At 33.3% G+C, this 21,542-nt stretch overlaps 1 protein-coding gene and 1 pseudogene across 9 annotated transcripts in view; both read right to left on the bottom strand.

The window, feature by feature from the left end:
* The window catches only part of Oseg5 (intraflagellar transport protein Oseg5), a 323,588-nt gene that overhangs the window by 216,945 nt on the left and 85,101 nt on the right, over positions 1-21,542 (bottom strand). For all 9 annotated transcript variants that reach the window (XR_010889950.1, XR_010889949.1, XM_067354041.1 and 6 more), the window contains exon 8: positions 20,912-21,036. Coding sequence is in view for 7 of the 9 variants with exons in the window: in XM_067354041.1 (XP_067210142.1) it covers positions 20,912-21,036 (125 nt within the window). In the remaining 2 variants the exon portion in view is untranslated. The remainder of the gene's footprint in view (positions 1-20,911; positions 21,037-21,542) is intronic.
* On the bottom strand, positions 14,541-18,673 carry LOC136999634 (histone-lysine N-methyltransferase SETMAR-like; annotated as a pseudogene).

Below are 21,542 nucleotides of genomic sequence, written 5' to 3'. Positions count from 1 at the left end.
TTTGGTAAAAAGAATGCTGCACTTTTATTGCATGCGTGCGTATTAGCATTTTTAAATTTGCATTTTTGAAAAAAATGCATTTATATGCGTAGCACACAAGTAAAAGACAGAGAGACAATAATTTTGTTGGTTGCGTCTCACGAGAATGAGCGGCGGACGGAGTTCCTCATCCCAGACAACATTATGATGTCTTAAAGACGTCTTAAAATCGTTAAAACGTCTTACGAAACTGTCAGAAAAACGTCTTTAAGATATCTTTAAGATGTCTTATACAATAATTTTCGCCGTCTTTAAAACCACGCAGTATATCATAATAAATTATTAGTAAAACGGTTCTTAAATAAAATAATAATTTTAATTTAATAATTAGGTTAGCATACATTCAGTTTAACAGCGCCAAGTTTTTTTAATTAAAAATTTATTTTATATTTAAATTTGTTTTTTTAATTAAAATTTTTTTTATACTTAAATATACTCCACTATTTTAATCACGTTGTAATAGAAAATTAAATCAACTTTTTTGTACAAGTTTTTTAGTTTGAAGATGACAGTGTTTTTGTATTAAAATATCACTATTTTGTTTGAGTTGGACTTATTTTAAAAATCAGGTTCCTATTAATAAAAATAAAATAAGTTTTAATTTTATGGAGAGTCTATAATTTATAATATTTTTGCAAATGTAAGATTGATTTTATAACAAATATTATTTCAAATTATAAATCCTTGTAAATTGAATTGCTTCTATATATTTGGCTAAGTGAAGTATTGATTTCATATATAGGTTTGATATAAATATTTTTTTAGGATAATATTTTTTAGTGTTATTTTTTAGAGTAAGTTATTTGTTAATTATTATTTTTTGGAGATAAATATTTTTTAAATTTTTTGTTGCATACAAGTTAGAATATTTTTTACTTGGCGTATTATTTTTTATTGAATATATAGCAACAGGGATTCTAACTCAGGAGCAATGAAGAGGGTGCGGGAGAAGAGGGGGTATCAGGTTACACGACATTGGTGGGGAGAGGGTCATGACGTTATCACTTTAGAGGGGAGGGGAGTATCAGATTACAGCAAGGGTATTAGATTACACAAAGTGAGGACGGTAATTTCTACATCACAACTAAAACAAAACCGTATTGTTTTACCTTTCAAAAAAATTGTCGTATATATTAAACCTTCCAAAAAAACTTGTTATATATATTAAAACCTTTCAAAAAAAACTTGTATATATTAAAATTTTCAAAATAGCTATTATATAAACTTTCTACAAAAAAATATGATATCGGGAAATGACACCAAGTGGGACTAAAGAACTATGAAAAAAGTTGTACACTATTTCTATAAAACTCTTTTATAAAACTCTTGTACATAAAGCTGTTGTACATATAATTAACTATATTATATACTATATTTTACCATATTTTATATATATTATACTATATATACTATATATATTATAAAAAATAAATACATAAATAAAAAACAAAAAATTTAAATAAAAAAATATAAAAAATTTAATCAAAATAAAAAAATATTTATTATAAAACGTAAAAAACTTGGCGCTGCTACACTAAACTACATGTTAATTTTATTGCTTTATAATACTTTGTGGTGGTATAATGTTTTACAAGATATTTTGTATTTTATGTCAAAATGCTGTAACTTTCAAGCCTCATAACTCGAAAAGTACTTAATGAAAAATAACTTCATTATAGTGTTTTGAAAAGCTCTTGACACCAGCTATTAGATTTTGGAATCAAAAATAGGGGTTTCTATTTAAAAAATTCGATTTAACCTTGAAATGACCTTGAAGGTCACGAGCAAGGCCAAATCTAAGGTTACCATCGGATTTCCCGAGAAAAATCCTACAACTTTTGTCGAGGTCATTTTCTTCTGTGATGCGTATTTTTCAAATTATCCAGCCGTCCCGGAACTTTTGACACACGCTGTATATACAACAGCTTTATGTACAAGAGTTTTATAGAAATAGTGTACAAACTTTTTTCATAGTTCTTTAGTCCCACTTGGTGCCATTTCCTGATATCATATTTTTTGTAGAAAGTATATGTATATAATAGCTTTTTTGAAAATTTTAATATATACAAGTTTTTTTTGAAAGGTTTTAATATATATGACAGGTTTTTTTGGAAGGCTTAATATATACGACAATTTTTTTGAAAGGTAAAACAATACGGTTTTGTTTTAGTTGTGACAAGAGTGTGCACTTGGCGTCTTTTTTTTACCTTTTTTTAAAAAAGGTAATTTTTTGATAAATATTTATTTTTTCTTGTAATATATGAATAATCTGCAAAATAAAAAATTTTCAAAGGTGTAGTAGATACCCGAGTCGAAATTTTTAGCCTAGATTAAACCTACAAGTTTTGTCGAATTTGGAGAACCAATGTAAGCTTTAATTCATATATATAGATATAACATTACATTGGCTATTGCCCTCCTTTGATACTAAAAATTGTTACTTATTGCCGTTTTTTCCATGTGGAAGCTCAAAAGAGTATCTACTGAGAACCTCTAAAAAGGCTTCAGGTTCTATAAATATGTATTTCTAGAAAATAAATATTCAAAATTACTTAATAATCTATTATCTCATATACTCTACTTGCATTTAATGTATCTTGATTTCAATAAACAATATATTAATTATTATAATTTGCTTAACTGTAAATAGGCTACTATAAGCAAATATTATATAAATAATATTCACTTATCTCTTACATATCTATCTGCAGTTAAGTAAATTACATAATTAATGTATTGCGCTTATTGAAATTAAGATATGCATTAAATATAAATAAAGTAAATGTGGTAATAGAATATTAAATAATTTTGAATTATAGGTCAGATATGTAATAAAATATTAAATAAAATTTTAAATTTTAATTGTTTTTTGTTTATTCGAATAAATTTTTAGTTATTTATAATACTAAATATAATACTGAGTTGCACTTAATTTTTAAAAATATTTTTTACTATTCATTTGTTATTATTTATTTTATATTATAACCAGGGTCGGACTGGAACACCAGGGCCCATCGAGAAAATTTGTAAAAAGGGCCCCCACTCTAAAGCGCCGCGGCAAAAAATTTTTTTAGTTCAAGGTCAAACGTGTTTTAATGAAATTTGGAGATATTTTGTCCTTTAATTTGTTTGTTGTTGTTTTTATTGTAAATTTTTTTGTATTGTAGTAAAGGTAGCATACGTAAAATAAATAACCATGTATAGTGCATGTATTTTATTTAATAATAAAATAATATTTCTTTGGCTTTTAGTAAATATTCTTTTATAAATTGTCAGTTGCCATAACCTTTCAGACAAATTATAAAAAAAAATGAAAGGAGAACACGAAAGACAGTGACGCACTACAGATAGTTGATTAACGCTAACTCGTGCTCAGCGCTATCTTGGTTAGAGAAGGAAAGCACGTCGTTATTCAACTGTCGCAATCTGATAATTTAGAATTTAGATTATTAATTTCTTGCATAAAAAATTTAAAAAAAAAGTTTGGATTTGGGGGCCACTGGGGTCCTCAAAAACATAGGGCCCCCCGAGAAATTTCTCGGTATCTCTCCTGTCCAGTCCGCCTCTGATTATAACATTTATTATATTAATCTGATATAATAGAAATTGAACTCAATTATAGATTAAATATTAATATTTTTATTGCTAGAAATTTCGATAAGATTTTGAGATTCAAAAGAGGTAGGAGTTGTAAGAACGAAAGTAGGAATTGTATGTTCAACATCAATAAAAATAAGGGTTTTCTAGGACAACAAGATTAAAGAAAGGCCAAAAGAAGACATAACACTTTCAAGATAGAACTTGTAGGTCAAGGAACATTATTAGAGGCACAAGTAACCATGTATGAGGTTTATAGTAGGTTTTAAATTTCGACTCGGGTACTTACTAAGCATTCACATTCACCAACATATCACATACACTTATTTTACTTAATACGAATTTCTAACAAATTTGGTCACTCGCACTACACTGCTCTGGATTAATATAAGCAGTCTCGAGTGTGCACCAAAGTAACAGAGCAATGTAGTGCGAGTGACCGAATTCACTATTATTTTATACTTTACTTTTTTACTTTTTACTTTTCTATTTTTACACTGAAAGGTTATGTAAAAATGTCAAATCGTAAGCGCGCGCCGCGCGGCTTCTCAGCGCCGTCAGCGCACAAAATTAACATCAGAAATCGGAAACTGGACATTTTAGCGGAACATCCTAGGAAAGACAATTATTTCAACATTTCGACTTTAGACTCATAACTTTTTTCTACAGCACCTACAGTAAAAACAAGCATACTTTTCTTATATAATTCGGGTATGCGCTATCGATTGAGCCTATTATCAACTCAATCGGCCCATCCGTTATTGAGATCCGATAATCTCGGCTCGTCTCAACTTTCGGGCTCGCGTAAAGATACACGGTCGGTCTTGCGTTGCGCGTGAACTTGGCACGAGACACTACCGTGTCTCTTGATATTTTACGGGTTATCGCTTTTCTTAGAATTTGCAGGTTCGTGCACATTTACAGATTGCGTCATCGCTATTTTTAGAACAAAAGCCCTTAGCAACAAGCAGGAATTTGGGTGCCACTGTTGCGTCATCGCTATTTTTAGAATTTGCACCTAGGCGCCATTTTGCGCTATCAGCACTTTTGAGTGGTGGGGATAATTTCTACATATTTTACGGGTTATTGCTTTTCTTAGAATTTGCAGATTTGTGCAGGTTTACAGATTGTTGTAAGATTAAAATGTATCCTTCAGTTTTGTTTTTATGTAACTATCTGTAAGTCGCATGTTACTTTTTCCTTTTCTTTTTCTTTTGCTGATTGCTTATTGGTTACGCTTTTGCAAATGCGCATGCTTACGAGGACTTACGTTTTTGGCCCTGTTCTGTTTTTTCACGTTTATATCAACGCTGTTCTGTATAACCAAACGAAGGCTTATAATAAACCTACTAAGTATTTCAATTGACTTGGGATGGTGTATTTCTTTCTGGAAACCATCCACAACAACAGGTTATGGGCCCAGACACGTATTGTCAGAAGTCGATTGAAAAGTAGAGAAATAAAGATTAAGTTGCCACGTGGACGCTAAACTGTAACGAGCTTGTTAAATATAATTTTCTGGACTTTGCTTGCCGATTGTCGAAGCACAATGGACGGAGACAGAGTGAAAATTGAGAAGCTTGTGGATTCCAGTAACTGGATGCAATAGAAATTCCAGATAAGGGCTATTCTTGATGCTCGTGATGCGTTGGAATTAATTGATGACAGTTTGATCAAACCCGAAGGCAATGATCCGGCGAATGCAGCAGAACTAAATCGATGGAAAAAGGCTAACAAAGTAGCAAAAGAAATTTTGGTAACAACGTTGGACAAAAAACCATTGTCATTGGTTATGACCTGTGAGACGGCACGAGAAATGTGGGTAAAGTTATTGAATATTTACGAACAAAAATCAGCGGACTCGGTTTATTTGCTTCAAACGCAGTTTCGTGAGTATCGTTATAATTCTGGCGATGATATTGCAACTCACGTAAGTAAATTGGAATCATTCGCTCGCCGATTACAAGAACTAAATAAACCAATTTCAGATACAATGTTAATAACAACTGTTTTGAATACATTACCCCCTGCTTTTCGACATTTTCATAGCGCTTGGGATTCGACTCCTGCTACAGAGCAAACCTTGGATAAGCTTGTATCTAGACTTATGGTTGAAGAAACAAGATTAGGAATCAATGATATAAGTTTGAATGCTGAATCAGCTCTGATGACAAAGAAACAATCAAAGGGAAAACATGCAAAAGGAAATACTGCTCAACGAATGTACAAAAAGGATCAGGATGACAATTCTAAAGCAACATTGAGATGCTGGACGTGTGGAGAACCAACACTTACGACGCAATTGTCCATCAAAAAAGAAAAACGGTGATAATAAACAAAAGGAAAATACTCATGGATTAGCTATGGTAAGTACACAACTATCGGATACATCCGACGCAACAAAATGGATTATCGATTCAGGATGTACAGAGCATGTTTGCTGGCAAATCGAATATTTTGTAAATTATGAAAAGCTGAAAGAAGTTGTTACATTCGAGTTAGGCGATGTTCGCAAGGTTTCAGCAGAAGGTTCTGGACAAATCAGAATACGATCAAAAGTAGATGGAAAAGAACATCATCTGCAAAATGTTATGTTTGTTCCGGAAATGAAAGCTAATTTGTTCTCTGTTCGATCGGCCGCGGAAAGAGGATTTAAGCAGATTATTGTTGGTGACAAATGGTTATTTAAGAGGAATGGCTTACTTGTAGTTGAAGGTCACAGGAAGAACAATATGTATATTCTGAATATTGATGTAATTCAGAATAAGGAATTTAATTTTGTAGCACGAAGTCAGAAAGAAAATTCTTTACAAGTTTGGCACGAACGAATGGGTCACCAGAGTAAGACTCACGTAAAGAAACTATTGACATTAAAGGGTATTCAAATCTCAGCAGTAGATAAAACAGAATATTGCAATGGATGTGCTTTTGGGAAATGTCAACGTACGAATTTTAAAGAAATATTAAAAGCAACTAAAATCGGAGAGTTGGTTGTAACTGATGTCTGTGGACCCATGGAAGAACCATCATGGAGAGGATATAGATACTTCGTAACATTTAAAGATGATTTCACACAATACCGAAAAGTTTATTTTATTCGTCATAAAAATGAAGTTGCAACATGTTTTGAACATTATGTTAAATATGCTTACACTCAAACTGGAAACGTAATAAAGACGATTATGTCGGATAATGGTACAGAATATACTGATCAAACTTTTGTTGAAATCGCAAAGAAAAATGGTATAGAGATAGGAAGATCTGCAATTTATACACCTCAACAAAATGGGAGAGCAGAGAGAGAAAATCGGACTCTGATTGAGATGTCACGAACAATGCTATTAACACATGGAATGTCTAGACGCTTTTGGGCAGAAGCGTTAAACTGTGCTGCATATACTCTAAATCGAACCGGAAAGTCACGAGAAAAAGGGAAAACTCCATATGAAGTCTGGTTTAAAAAGGAATATTCTTTAAACCACTTGAGAATTTTTAGAAGTGAGTGTTTTGTTCGAGTACCGAAAGAGAAAAGAGATGACAAGAAATTTGGAAAAACAAGCAAGCGAGGAATTTTCGTAGGATATGAGGACATTACTGGAAACTATCGTGTTTGGATACCGGAGGAGACACGGATTGAAATTAGTCGAGATGTTGAATTTCGTGAAGTTATTGTTCCGGAAACATTGATAGATTTGAGCCAGAGAGAGAAAGAAGAGGAAAATCTGTTGCAAGAAAAAGAATGTCAACAAGAACGCCCGCAAAGAGGAAGTCAAGAACAAGGCGATCAAATGGAAATAGATAAAAATCAAGAAGAGCCACGGAAACCAACATATCAATTAAGGAACCGAACAACACTTCAAGCACCAAAAAGATTCGTTTATTTATGTAATAAATCTCCTGTTGAACCGGGATCTTATAATGAAGCAGTAAAAGTACCGGAAAGAGAGAATTGGATTAAAGCAATGGACGAAGAAATGGATTCTCATTGGAAGAATGGCACCTGGGAGTTAGTAGAACCTAAACAAAATATGAATCCTCTATCATCGAAGTGGGTTTACTGTATTAAAACCAAATCTAATGGAGAAATTGATCGATATAAGGCACGATTGGTTATTAAGGGATGTGAACAAACTTATGGTGTTGATTATTCCGAAACATTCAGCCCTGTTGTTCGATATGATACAGTACGATTACTACTTTGGCTTGCCGCAACAGATAATCTAGAAATAAATCAATTTGATTGTAAAACAGCCTTTTTGAATGGAACGTTAGAAGAAATGATCTTTATGGTACAACCAGAAGGCTATAATGATGGATCAGGACGTATTTATAAACTAATCCGAAGCTTGTATGGACTTAAACAAGGACCTAGATGTTGGAATCAAAGATTGAGTCAGTACCTAAATACAATTGGCTTTATGAGTAGTCCTTTGGACACATGTGTCTTTATTAAACGGGATATTGGAAGAATAATAGTCATTGCTGTCTACGTAGATGACGGATTAATTTTTGCAAACAGAAAAGAAGATATTACTGAGTTATTGAGTCAATTGCAACAGGAATTTGAAATTACAATTAGCAACGAAGTCAGTCAATTTCTTGGTTTCCAGATAGAACGGTTGGATAATGGAAATATAAAAATTCATCAAGCGGCCTATATACTGAAAACGTTAAAGATTTTCAATATGGAAGACTGTCGAGCCTCGAAGATACCTGTAGACAAGGCATCGCTGGATATATTGTATGACGAAAAGGAAGCTAACGTCGAACATCCCGTTGCCTCCGCAGTTGGGCGTCTTATGTATCTTGTGGTTACTACCAGACCCGACTTGGCTTACGCAGTCGGAAAAGCAGCTCAACAAATGTCGAAACCAACCACTGGATTATGGAAATTTATTAAACGTATCCTTAGATACTTGAAAGGAACGATTGAGTTAGGTATTATTTACGGTAAATCGTCTGATAATTATTTAGATGTTTTTGCTGATGCAGATTATGCTGGCGATTTATTAACGAGACGCTCTACCACTGGTTACGTTTCACTCTTGGGAAATGGAGCTATTACATGGAGCAGTCAACGTCAAAGCTGTATAGCTTTATCGACAACGGAAGCCAAGTATATAGCGGCATCCACCGCTGCCAAAGAGTTAGTGTGACTGCATAACATACTTAAAGAATTCAAACCTGGAATTCAAGCACGTCTTTTTGTGGACAATCAGGCTGCGATTCGGCTAGCAAATAACCCTGAACAACACAAACGAACGAAACACATTGCAGTGAGGTATCACTATATTCGAGAATTGGTCACGGAAAAGAAGATTGTAATAAAATATATCGACACAATCAGTCAAGTGGCTGATATGTTTACAAAGCCCTTGAGACCATTACGCTTAAAGGAACTTAGTCATAAAATTGAACTTAATTAACCAGAAACTATGTAATTAAAATTTTATTTATGAGGGATACAATTTAGGGAGAGTGTTGTAAGATTAAAGTGTATCCTTCAGTTTCGTTTTTATGTAACTATCTGTAAGTCGCATGTTACTTTTTCCTTTTTTTTTTCTTTTGCTGATTGCTTATTGGTTGCGCTTTTGCAAATGCGCATGCTTACGAGGACTTACGTTTTTGGCCCTGTTCTGTTTTTTCACGTTTATATCAACGCTGTTTTGTATAACCAAACGAAGGCTTATAATAAACCTACTAAGTATTTCAATTGACTTGGGATGGTGTATTTCTTTCTGGAAACCATCCACAACAACACAGATTATGTCATCGCTATTTTTAGAATACAGATTGCATCATCACTACTTTAGAACAATAAGCGGGTATATAAAGTCTGTGAAAAAATATGAATCTTCAAAGTCGTTCACAATGGAGATAGAGCGCGATCTCACTATTCGAGCAGCGAGTATCGGAAATTTGGGTGAGTTTCTTCCTTGGGACGAGTGCGAAGAGTACCTCGATTCTCTGAGGGAAAAATGCAAAAAACAACGCACCGGAGTAACCAACTCTTTGGTTAAGCAAATAGCACACTTGAAAGGTGTGATAAACACTCTACACTGGCGTTTTCTACCCACTGGCAGCGGATACGGAACCCAGAGAAGATTCATCTAGAAAGAAATTGAAACGGCCTTCAGGAATCGAATACTAACCGGCGCAGTTATCAATTCGAACTATATCGAACCTCGTCAATTTTTGGAAGAAATAAGAAATACAGTCCTCGAGCGGATCCAAAGCGTCATGACGGAACACAGAAGCGTCAATATCAACGCCGCGTTCAACGGAGAATTTATCGCAGATGACAAGACTGCTGTAAAGACCATCGCCACCAAGAATCGTGAGTTATTTCCAACAACCGATTTACAAGAATGGTACACGAGGCATGTGGTGGACACCATCCTGGCGTCTCTGAAGGAGTTTCAAGAATGTGACAGCGGATGGGCGTTGTCATGTATCTTGAACCTCATTATCAACGTCAACAAGTTTAATACTCTTCGCACAGGATGCCACATCAAGTTACCACGGGAAATTATGTTGAAAAGGGCGGTGGTCAACATGCAATCCATGGATAAGACGTTTTTTGCGTGGGCAGTCGTCGCCGCTTTACATCTAGCGTAAAAAAATTCATCAAAAACGATAAAATACCCACACTATTCAACGATACTGAATCTGTGCAATATCGAGTTCCCCATGACGTTTCCGCAAATACCAAAATTCAAAAAATTAAACACCATCTTCGTCAACATATTTACCACCGAAGGTCGTTCGATCGTCCCTCTACGCCTCACTGACGCACAGTGGGACAAAACTGGATTTTTGCGGACAAATCAGTCTAAAGGTCACAATTTTGGTCCAATTCGAACGATTTTTTTTTTAATTAAAGCTGAATAAATTACATAGAGATCTCTCGTGACCGATTTCTGAATTTATATTTTTGCAAAGTATTATGCTAACAACAAAGTAAAAAATAAAATTTTTTCAACAAAAACATTTTTTTAAGTGGAAAAAATAACTTAAATGAACTCATAATGTATGAAACTAAACGCATGTGTACGAACAGAACATAAATAATCGTATTGTTGTTGAATCTAATTGTTATAAACAAATTTTTAAAACAATTACTTAAAAATCGCAATTTTGCACTGGAAAAAATCTTTTTTGTCTATAAGTGCTTTGATTTGTTATCTATGTTTTATGAAGTAACGAAAGATTGTAATATATTAACAATTACGATTGTTATAAACAAATTTTATGAACAATTACACAAAAATCTTATTTTTGCAATAAAACAAAATTTTTTTTAGCCATGTTTGCTGCAATTGGTTTTGTCCATGTTATCTAGTAACGAAATATTGTAGTGTGTTAATAATTACGATTGTTATATACAAATTTTAATAACCAGTTACTCAAAAATCACTTCCGCTCAGGAAAAAGATCATTTTTGATCATAATTGCTTCGATTTGTTTTCTATGCTTTATCAAGTAACGAAAGATTTCAGCGTATTGACAATTGTAATTGTTTAAAACAAATTTTATAAGCAAATACTGATAGGTAAAATTATTTCAAAATTTTTTTTGATTACGTAGTTTTACACAAAAAGAAATAGCTTACCTCATATAAATATGTAAAACCATGTTTGTGTTAAGAAACTACAATTCTTCATTGTCGACGTTAATTAGAAGCTGTTCTGCTTCAATAAGCAATGGTCTTGCTGTCATTTTTGACTCTTTTCTAAGACTTGCTATATATGGATCCGAGGAAATCAGTAAGCAGTGGAGTAAATCTTCAATAGTTTTAATGCGAAATGATTTTCGAGTGTTGTTCTCTCTGTACCTCTTGAAGTCTTTATTTCTAGATTCCTGTGCTTCTTCTGACAGTTGACCAATAGGAAGTAGAAAAGAATCTATAATTGACGCACCGTGAATCAATATTTTATACATTGATGCAGGCATGTAGAACCAATCGTATTCTTCTGCGTAAAGTGATGCTGTATCAGACGCATACTTTCATCGAAAAAACTTTCTCTTTTATAAAGTTCCATAGAAAGGAATCTAGGGAATTAATATCAGGAGAACATGGCGTGCAAATCGCAATGTATCGATTGCTCTTCCCGAAGCTAACGCTTGAATCACGTACAGCCTTAATAATAACAGTAGTTCTTTGTTAAGACTAGTGATTTTGGATACTTCTTCATAATCTCTAAAAAATCGTCTGGCAGTATTGCCATCATTTGTAGATCCGCTTCCTTGCTTTGTAGCATCTACAAATAGACCTAACTTTGTTCGAATTTCACTCTGTATCCTTTTCTTATTCTCATTAAGTAATTGTTTATCTTGATTAGATCTACAAGCCCACTTTTGGATTGGTAATCTATATGGAGTGTAGCATGCACTCCATAAAACGGATCCAAGCATGTAACGTAGATAGTCCGTATTGAAATGAAGATGTATTTTCTTTTTTAGTTCGCACCTTTTTCAAATCATTCATCTCGCTAGGCTTCGCTCCACAAACAGTACAAACAGATAAAGCTGATGTCGCAGTAACTACTTGACATATTTTACCATCCACCATGGTGCAAACTATTTCATGTCGTACAATAGTAGTAGTCCCATCGATATTAACTTTAGTTGGATTCAGTGCATTAATTTGTCTCTTGACGTCTTCAATTTCAAATAAAATCTTTTCGCTTGTCTCTTTAGCAAATTCAAATTTAATAGGTCGACAGTATCTCGTCGAAGAAGATCGAGAGTTTTGCCAAATAAATTCTGATTGCTGTACTTGCAAAGAAGCTTGGAGAGAAATAGGCACCATTGACAACATAAATAAACTTTGGTCAGAGTCATCTGGATTTGAGAACTTTTGTTTAAATTCACTGAACCCAGATGTACTATCACATCCCCATTTAGAAGTTAATATCAATGAAGTGTCTTCTTTTTTAGCAAAATTTTGTGGAATCATATTCGGGATTTGCAATAACCTTTTAACAGAATGATCGAGGAGGTCTTGAAGATTCAGATTGAAGCTCTAGATTCTGTAATTTCTATGGACGAACTTAACAGATAACAATTTTTCTTTGCATCAATAACTTTAGAATAGTGGGGAAGAATGTCAGCTTTTTTTGTTTACATCGTTGTCTTATGAGTTCATACTGGGCCTTAGTTAATTTAGCATCTATCCATTTTTTCAAAAAGTAGGCATGAAAAACTGTTTTAGTTTGGAACAAACTAATTCGATAAATTTTGGTGTGAAGTTATAGCTCTTGTTATTGGACAGAAATTCTAAAAGAATATCTGTAGTTTTATTATTAGAGTTTATTAATATATTAGACAATATTCTATTTTTTGCATTGAGAGCCGTCGCGGGATGTTAGTGCGAAATTTTAATTTCTCTTAAAGAAATTAATTTATTAGTCTACGTGAGACAGTTAACTTTGTACACCGATCTCTGGTTCGAGATACTTAAAGTATACGAAAATTTTAGTACATTGTTCTCACATATGGAGAATCAGTATGTACTGATAGGAATTATTGGAAAGAAAGAAAGAGAGTGGCTAAGCCGGGAATTGAACCCGGGTCTTCCCGGGTTTTCGTATACTTTAAGTATCTCGAACCAGAGATCGGTGTACAAAGTTAACTCTCGGTGTACAAAGTCTCACGTAGACTAATAAATTAATTTCTTTAAGAGAAATTAAAATTTTGCACTAACATCCCGCGACGGCTCTCAATGCCTTTCTATTATATTATTTGATAGTTATCATTTGAGCCTTTCCTTTATATGTGTTAGATTAGTCTATTTTTTATTTTACTGCGCAGAACGCTTTGCGCAGCACTTGTACGCGCTTCTCGCTTGTGTGGCGCTCAAGAGTCGGGAGTCCGGTAGGAAATATCGCATCCCTGTGGGGGACCATCGGCGAGTGACCGCTGATATTGATTATTGATAAAGTTTATTGGTGCGCGATGCGCCCTTGTGCGCTACGGACAATATTCGATCCGTAGCGTAGTGACGATGCAGGCTTCATCGTTACAAACTCTAATTCAGTGTCAGTGTCCTCTCGACATCAGCTTGGACGCGAAATAGAACAAACTCTACAACTGTTATGTCTCAGAGGTCATGGAAAAATTAAAATCAGCAATGTATATTTGTACGACTGCTGACGTCTGGTCGTCCCGGAAACGTAGCTTCTTTGGTGTAACAGCTCACTGGCTAATTACTGAAGAGCTTAAAAGGTAATCAGTGGTATAAAGGATATAAAGGAAAGGCTCTCGCTTGTAGACGATTCAGAGAAACTCATTCGTATGACAAAATTGCCAAAATAAAGAATAAAATTAATTCTGAAAATTAAAAGAAGCAAATTAATTGCAACCGTTACTGCTAACGGAAGCATCTTTGTAAAAACTTTCCAAATATTTGGAGTTCAAAGAAGAGTTATCGATTTTGAAAATTACCCAGAAAGTCTGGTGTAAAAAGAAGACATAGAACAAGAAGATGGAACCGAAGAGGATGATGAAAAAGAATCAGAGCCACATATCGTCGATTCTTGGCAAATGACATTGCCAAACCATATCAGATGTAGCAGCCACACGCTAAAGCTCTGTGCTACTTTGATTTCAAGCACGCATTACATAGACAGTCCAAATTAGACAAGCTTCATGAACAAATTATGGCAAAATGTAATGTGCTATGGAAAGCATCTCAACGTCCAAAATCCGCAGAAAAGCTTAGGCCACAGCTAGCCTCAGCAAACCAGGAGACACAAGGTGGAATTTGTTGTTTGATTCTCTAAAACATATATGGAAGACAAAAAACAAAATAATTATTCTGGTGAAAGAATTAAATATAAAAAATTTCTTCAAAGAAAATGAATTCGATTACATCCAAGAATATTTAAAGTGCACGGAATTAATAACAAGAGCATTAGATATCTTGCAAGCTAAAGATAATATTTATTTTAGGATTTTGTTACCTTGCATTTTGTCTCTTAAAAATAAGTTAGAAATACTGAAAAGCCAATCATGGATATATTGCAAGGTACCCGTAGCCAATGCTTTGTAGGATAGCGTGACCACGTGCTTTCATGATTTGTTAACATTTGAAACTTCTGCATCTAAAACAGCAGTTATCGCTGCGTTAACTCACCCAAAATTTAAAAAACAAGTAGTTTAGTTTAGTTTATCTCCAGCTCCATCAACAATTGCTGGACTTGTTAAAAAAAGAAATTGTGGCAGAAGAAAAAAAAAAACAAAAAATACAACAGAAGAACATTATAGCCACGCTAGTCATAAAGATGACGACTTTTTCGATTTTTCAACTTAAAGTAGCGATTTAAGATCGATTTAAGAAAATTTGTTACCTACGTGTGAATTTCAGGTATGAAAGTTTTTGATTTCTTTGTTGCTATGATTAATTTTTCATTTCTTGATAGATTCAGAATTTTTCTTCTCTTGATAGGTGCTGAAATATCTAGCAGATGAAGATATTCAGTTAGAATGCCTGAACAAATACCTCACCGTAAAAAAGTATTGTTTGGCTCGCGCCGCGGGCAATATCGTCGTTTGGGAGCTGCGACGTGTGGGCTACGAGTTAGCATTGAGAAGCGTTGCTTAGAAATTAATAAATAAACTAATGTTGAGAAGCGTTGTTTAATAATTTGTAAACAAAGTGTGAGATGTCAAGTTACGTTAGTATAGCGATTATTGTTATTGTTCATGAAAGTTCTGTATTATGTTGTTCAAGTTGAGTTTATTATATATATATATATTTATATATTACAAATAGTATTAGGTTATTGCTCTTCCTTAATTAAATTAAGAATTGTGTTAATATATAAACATAATAACAATTTTATTAAACAATAGTTATCCTTTAGATCTCGTTTTCTCAACTATTAATAATAGAATAAAATTTCATATACACAAGAATTTTAACAAAAGGACAACAATAATAACGCAAATACTAATAATAATAACAAAAGAAAAATTTTTACGATTCCATATGTGAAAAATTTATCAGAAAAATTTGTTCAAATTTCAAAAAAGAACGATTGCATGTTGGCTTTTTCTTGTAACAATAAATTGAACAAATTCATAAAAACCGGAAAAGACTTTTTGGATAGGATGAACCAGTGTGAAATTGTTTATAAGATCTCATGTCAAGACTGTGACGCTACGTAAAACAGACGTACGTAAAACAGACAAAAAGACAATTACGGACTAGAATAAAAGAACACAGAACAGATATCAATAAAAAATCAGGCTCTCCCTCAGTAATTTCTTGCCATAGGATGGAATTTAATCACGACTGTAAATGGGACGAAATCGACATATTAGACAGAGAACCTTGTTATAGTAAAAGACTAACTTCCGAAATGCTACATATAAAAAGACAGAATACAGGACTTAATAAACAGGAGGACACCGAATTATTACCGGATACATATCTACCAATACTTAGAAAATTCCCCACCTTATAATTTCTCTCCTATAATCTATCCCCTCTTTCCTTTCTGTCTTACATCTTTGCCAGTCGAATCCCACTCACTGCTGTGGACACATGTCACATTTCTAATTTACATAATTTTGACGAACCGTTCAAGGTATAGATATTTTTCAAAAAATTAATTTATTATTTTTTTTTTATGTTTTTTTTTTGTCGCTTACTTGTATTTTGATTTGTCTTTTAACTAATTAATTTTTTTTGTGTTTTGTTTCTCTAATTTGCAAGTTAGACGGTCCGTGGCTTCACACGTATATATTTTAACTAACTACAAATAATGTACGACACGTATTATCAGAGGTACTTATACACATAATTTTTCAATAATTTTGTTTGAGCTTTTAGAATGCTCCTAATTTGTGTGTTTTTGCGTTTTACATTAACAGGATGCGTTTCCTAAATCAAAAACTACGCTTTTTCAACGCTTCTCTACTCATGTAATAATTTGTTTGTAAAAATTAACACTGAAGATGGTCACATCCCTTGGCCGAAACGTCTGTTTTTAATTAATAAATGTGAATTTTTGAGCAACTCAACTCAGCTCTTGCTCTATTGCTGTATATTAACACAATTTTTATATTTATATATATTCTCATTTAGTTTATTGAAGTTTGCTTTAATATTTGTGTTTTTATTTCTTACGCGAGTGTATTCGCAAGTGATCGTCGCGAGTATAACAGTATTTGTCAAATTTAATACGCTGATACCTTCTTCCACTCCTGTCGAGACTTTTTTCTTATGTAACCATGATTAGTTTACCACGCTCTCATAAAATTTTAAACAGAATGTTTGAAAAAAGGATTGTACTTAAGACAAATTTAAATAAAACACATTAAAAAAGAAATTTATTCATCTATTTTATCTGACAATTTCGAATAACGAATAGAAGATACAGTAGTGATTATCACGAAAAATTTCGGTGATGTAGTACGGAAAAGTTCTTTTCTTGTTATTTTCTTTCTTTTCTTCCTTTTTTTCCCACGAATTTTCTCCGAAATCCCGCCAGCTAATGCAATACTATTGGAATTTATTTGTTATTCACGAATAACGAATAATTCGACCAACAAATAAAACATAACGAAAAAATCGATTTACGAGGGTAGTTCGAAAAGTTCTCGGCCTGACACAGAAAACACATGATTTTCGGCAAAATTTTTTTTTATTTTTCAACATAGTCTTCTTTCAACTTAATACACTTATTCCAACAATATTCTAACTTTTTTATACCGTCTGTATAATATGATTTCTCTAAACCTTTAAAATAAGCGTTAGTTTCATCGATTTGCTTTGATATTTGAGCCAAATCTTTTTCCAGCGAGCCATTTCTTCATGTTTGGAAAGAGAAAAAAGTCACTGGGGGCTAAATCTGGTAAATACGGTGCGTGCGGAACCAATTCGGTAGTCGATGAGCACAATACCATGAAAATCTCGGAAAGCAGTTGCCATCACCTTTCTGGCTGATGGAACTGTTTTCGCCTTCTTTGGAACCTTCTACCCGTTTCTGCCCATTGCTTCGACTGTTGTTTAGTTTCTGGCGTGTAATTGTGAATCCATGTTTCATCAACAGTGATAAAACGCCGCAAAAAATCAGTTGGATTGCGTTTAAACATGTCCAAACACTCCTTAGAAACGTTCATTCAAATGCGTTTTTGATCGACTGTTAGCAAACGCGGCACCCATCGCGCTGAAAGCTTTTTCATATGCAAATGCTCATGTAAGATGTTGTGAACGTGATCATTTGAGATGTTTGCAATGTTAGCAAGCTCACGCACTTTTGCTCGTCGATCATTCAACACAGCATTATGGATTTTTTTTAATGATTTCGTCAATCGTAGCGGTTTTTGGGCGACTTGAACGTTCATAATCATTTATGGACGTATGACCATGTTTAAATTCAGCATCCCATTTCATAACAGTTGAAAACGATGGTGAAGATTCTCCCAAAGTTGAATCAAGCTCGTTTTTCATTTCTGTTGGCGTTAAATTTTTTAAAACGAAGTATTTTATCACTGCGCGATATTCGATTTTATCTATTTTTAAAGAAAACCAAAAGTTGATTGCTTTATACGACCAAAATAAAGAAACTAATGAATGCATCTGTCTGAAATTTTGACAGTAGCCCTCTGCAGGATAAAACTTGTAAAAAATTACAGCGGTTTAATACTTCTAATGTCATTTATATGTCAGGCCGAGAACTTTTCAAACTACCCTCGTATTTGTTATTCGTGAATCTTATCTTTTCATTTGTTATTCGAAAAAAGTTTTGCCCAACACTGCATCACTGTCAAATAAAGGCGAAAAATAAAATAGAATAAAACAATTACCGCATTTTTCTCTGTTAAAAAGTAAATTTTCTTATTAAATTTTTGTGCAATTAACAACTATTTACATCGGATTTTAAAAAATTTAAAAAAAATAATCGGCTCTACATACACCATTTTATTTCATCTATTTCTTCATTTTTTGCCATGCCAAGAGCTGGGATCATAGAATCGGCTGGCACCAGCAGTAAAACCTCTAATTCAGGGAGATACAGATGCTTAAATGTGGACTTGTTGTCTAATCCAAAATACAAAATGTTCAGACCTTCAACAAGTAATAAGAATAAAGATTTTAGTAGTTGTAGTGTTGTGGATTGTTTAACCTGTGGATTCCAGATAGTTGTAAAATGGAAAAGCAAAACCTAGACATCTTAACACAGAAAAACACAGGAGTGTGGTGCGCTCAGTTTTCAGCACAAAGTCTTTAAATAATTTTTACAGGACATCAGATGAAGACTATAAAATTATAGCTACAGAAATGACCTTGTCGTTTCATACTGTTAAACATCACCATTCATTTAGATCTTCTGATTGTAATAATAAGCTGGCAACATTTTTTTATTTAAAGACTCAAATAACGCAAAAAGGATATCCTGCGCTCGCATAAAAACGGAAACCGTAATAAAAGGTGTACTGGCGAACTTTTCAGTGGAAGAGTTCCTTAAAGACTTGAGCCAGGACACTGATACTAATTTTGGGGGACGTGAACAAAGTGATACTAATAATGTTTATCGTCGTCTCAAGAATATTTTGGAGAAAGATATATTTAGCGTTGGATGCCTCGCCCACGTTGTGAACAATTGTGTTCATTTTATCTTGGACGCTTTGTTAGTTGATGTTGAAGCTAAAATTTGTAAAATTTACGAGTACTTTTCCATATACACAGTTAGAACTGAAGAACTAAAAAAGTTCTGCAAATTTTCTGAAGTAAACTACCAAAAATTATTGATGTTTTCGAAGACAAGGTAGTTGTCACTTTTCCCTGTTGTTGAAAATATTTTAAAAATCTATCCAGTATTAAAATCCTATTTTCTGTTGCAAAATCCAAAGAAGTCATTAGTTGTTTTGATAAATTTCTTCAAAAATTCAATTAACGAGGCTTTCCTGTGGTTCGTACATAGTATTATGTCTGTATTTACGCCCAGAATTGAATTGTTGAAAAAGGAGAAAAGCAGCATTTTGGAATGTACAAAAATATTGCGTGGCTTAAAGGATATCATGCTTGCTAGGAATGTCAATAGATTTATTCTTATTCAAGTAAGAGTTACTTTAATTTAAAACAATATGATAGGTATGACCTTGATAGTTCCCCTGTCTCTCTTGAAAACTTGTGTTCCATTTTTTTTTTAATAACTATAATTCAAAAGGTTACTTGCTCCGCTCGCTATATTTCAAATTTAGCATTTATTGTAAACAAAGCTAGATTACGCTTACTTTTCTCAATGCTATTAATACATTTATTCATCTAGATAAGAGATATTTTAAAACACTGTGATGCAAATCGAAAAACAGCTATTCAGGATAAAATTGAAGCGGTATATGACAGAGCTTTTCAATATATTAATGGTTGATTAGAGCCATTGCGGCAGTTTGACATTTTTAACTGGATGAGCTTCGAGTCTGAACCTGATTGGCAAATGGCACAAGATTGCCTTCAAATACTTGTTAGCAAAAAATTCGTACGAATCGATGAAGGAATGTTTTTCGATCAATTCCAGGGTCTACAAGCCTTCTACAGAGAAAAAGAGTGTGACGAAACTTTTAGAAACCAGATTTTGAGTCAGAAGTGGATTAAGTTTTTTAAGAGAACACCCGAAACCAGTTACAACGAGATTGAAGATTTACAACATTTACTTCGCGATTTCGGCGAAAGAATCTTTAGCTTCATGAACGTCCAATGCACAGATGAGTGAAATCGAATGTTAGTTGATACTGTAAAGGCTGTGTTTGTTGATGGTGCAATATAATTTTAAAGATGTACAATGCCAGGACTTTTACAACAATGTTGTAAATAATAAGAAATTGCTTTTGCAAGATAAAAGCTAAATATCATAAGGACGACAAGGAAAACGACGAATATTGAAAAGATTTTTGTGATTTACTTTAAAAGTAATGCTTTATTTTTTTTTTTTTTTTTTGTTAATTGAAAGACTATTTGCGAAAACATATTCTGAAAATATGTGCTGTGATTGAATATTATTTTTAGTTAAATACAATAGAAAAAACTTGTAAGAAGGAAGTTTTTTGTGATTCCCCCCCCCCTTCCCCCCCACCCATGTCATAACATTAACTTAGCGCGAGACATCACTTAGACTCTTGATATATGATCTATCTTGATGTTTACTATTCTTCTTAATTTGACATAAGATATGTTTCTTAATATCCATGTTTGAATGCTAGTATCAGTAATGCTAATCAAGTAATTAGATCATGTGTTTTCTTAATTTAAAAAAGAACTTACCTATTTATAATATTCCCAGTCAATAATTTTCCATTACTGCATGCCATAGCTACTTGCGTACCATCACTGGACCAAGCAATGTTGTAAATGCTTCCAGTATTTACTTTTTCCATAGAATGTGACCACTAAAATATGACAACAACGTATAGTAAATAATTAATAAACAAATTTATAAATTGATATAGCACAAAAAATATAAAAACATAAAATATTTAATTAATTTTATGCAGCACACACTAACTAAATTATATAGACTCGAGATACTTAAGAGTGTACGAAAATTTAAGTACAATGATCTTACAACAAAGAATTAAAATGTACAAATTAAATAAGGGAAATAAAAAAAAACAAGAGCAAAAAAAAATATAAAGGATGGCTAAGCCGGAATTTGAATCTCGGTCTTTCGCTTATCGGGTGATAGTTGTGAAACCGTGTGAGCTTTTCGTGCGCGGTGTATGGTTGATATGATTTGTATAAATGTGGTGTGTGAGGTGTATAAATGTGATGTGTAATTTGTATAAATGTACTTCGTATGATTCGTATAAATGTGATGAGTGTATAAAGGCGACGTGTGATTCGTCTAAACGTGACGAGTATGTCAAGGCGGCGTGTGATTCGTCTACGCGTGACG

The sequence above is a fragment of the Linepithema humile genome, chromosome 4 (assembly GCF_040581485.1).
Source record: "Linepithema humile isolate Giens D197 chromosome 4, Lhum_UNIL_v1.0, whole genome shotgun sequence".
Classification (NCBI taxonomy): Eukaryota; Metazoa; Arthropoda; class Insecta; order Hymenoptera; family Formicidae; genus Linepithema; species Linepithema humile.
Note: the sequence above shows the minus strand (reverse complement) of the source record. Positions and strands in the feature narration are given on the sequence as shown.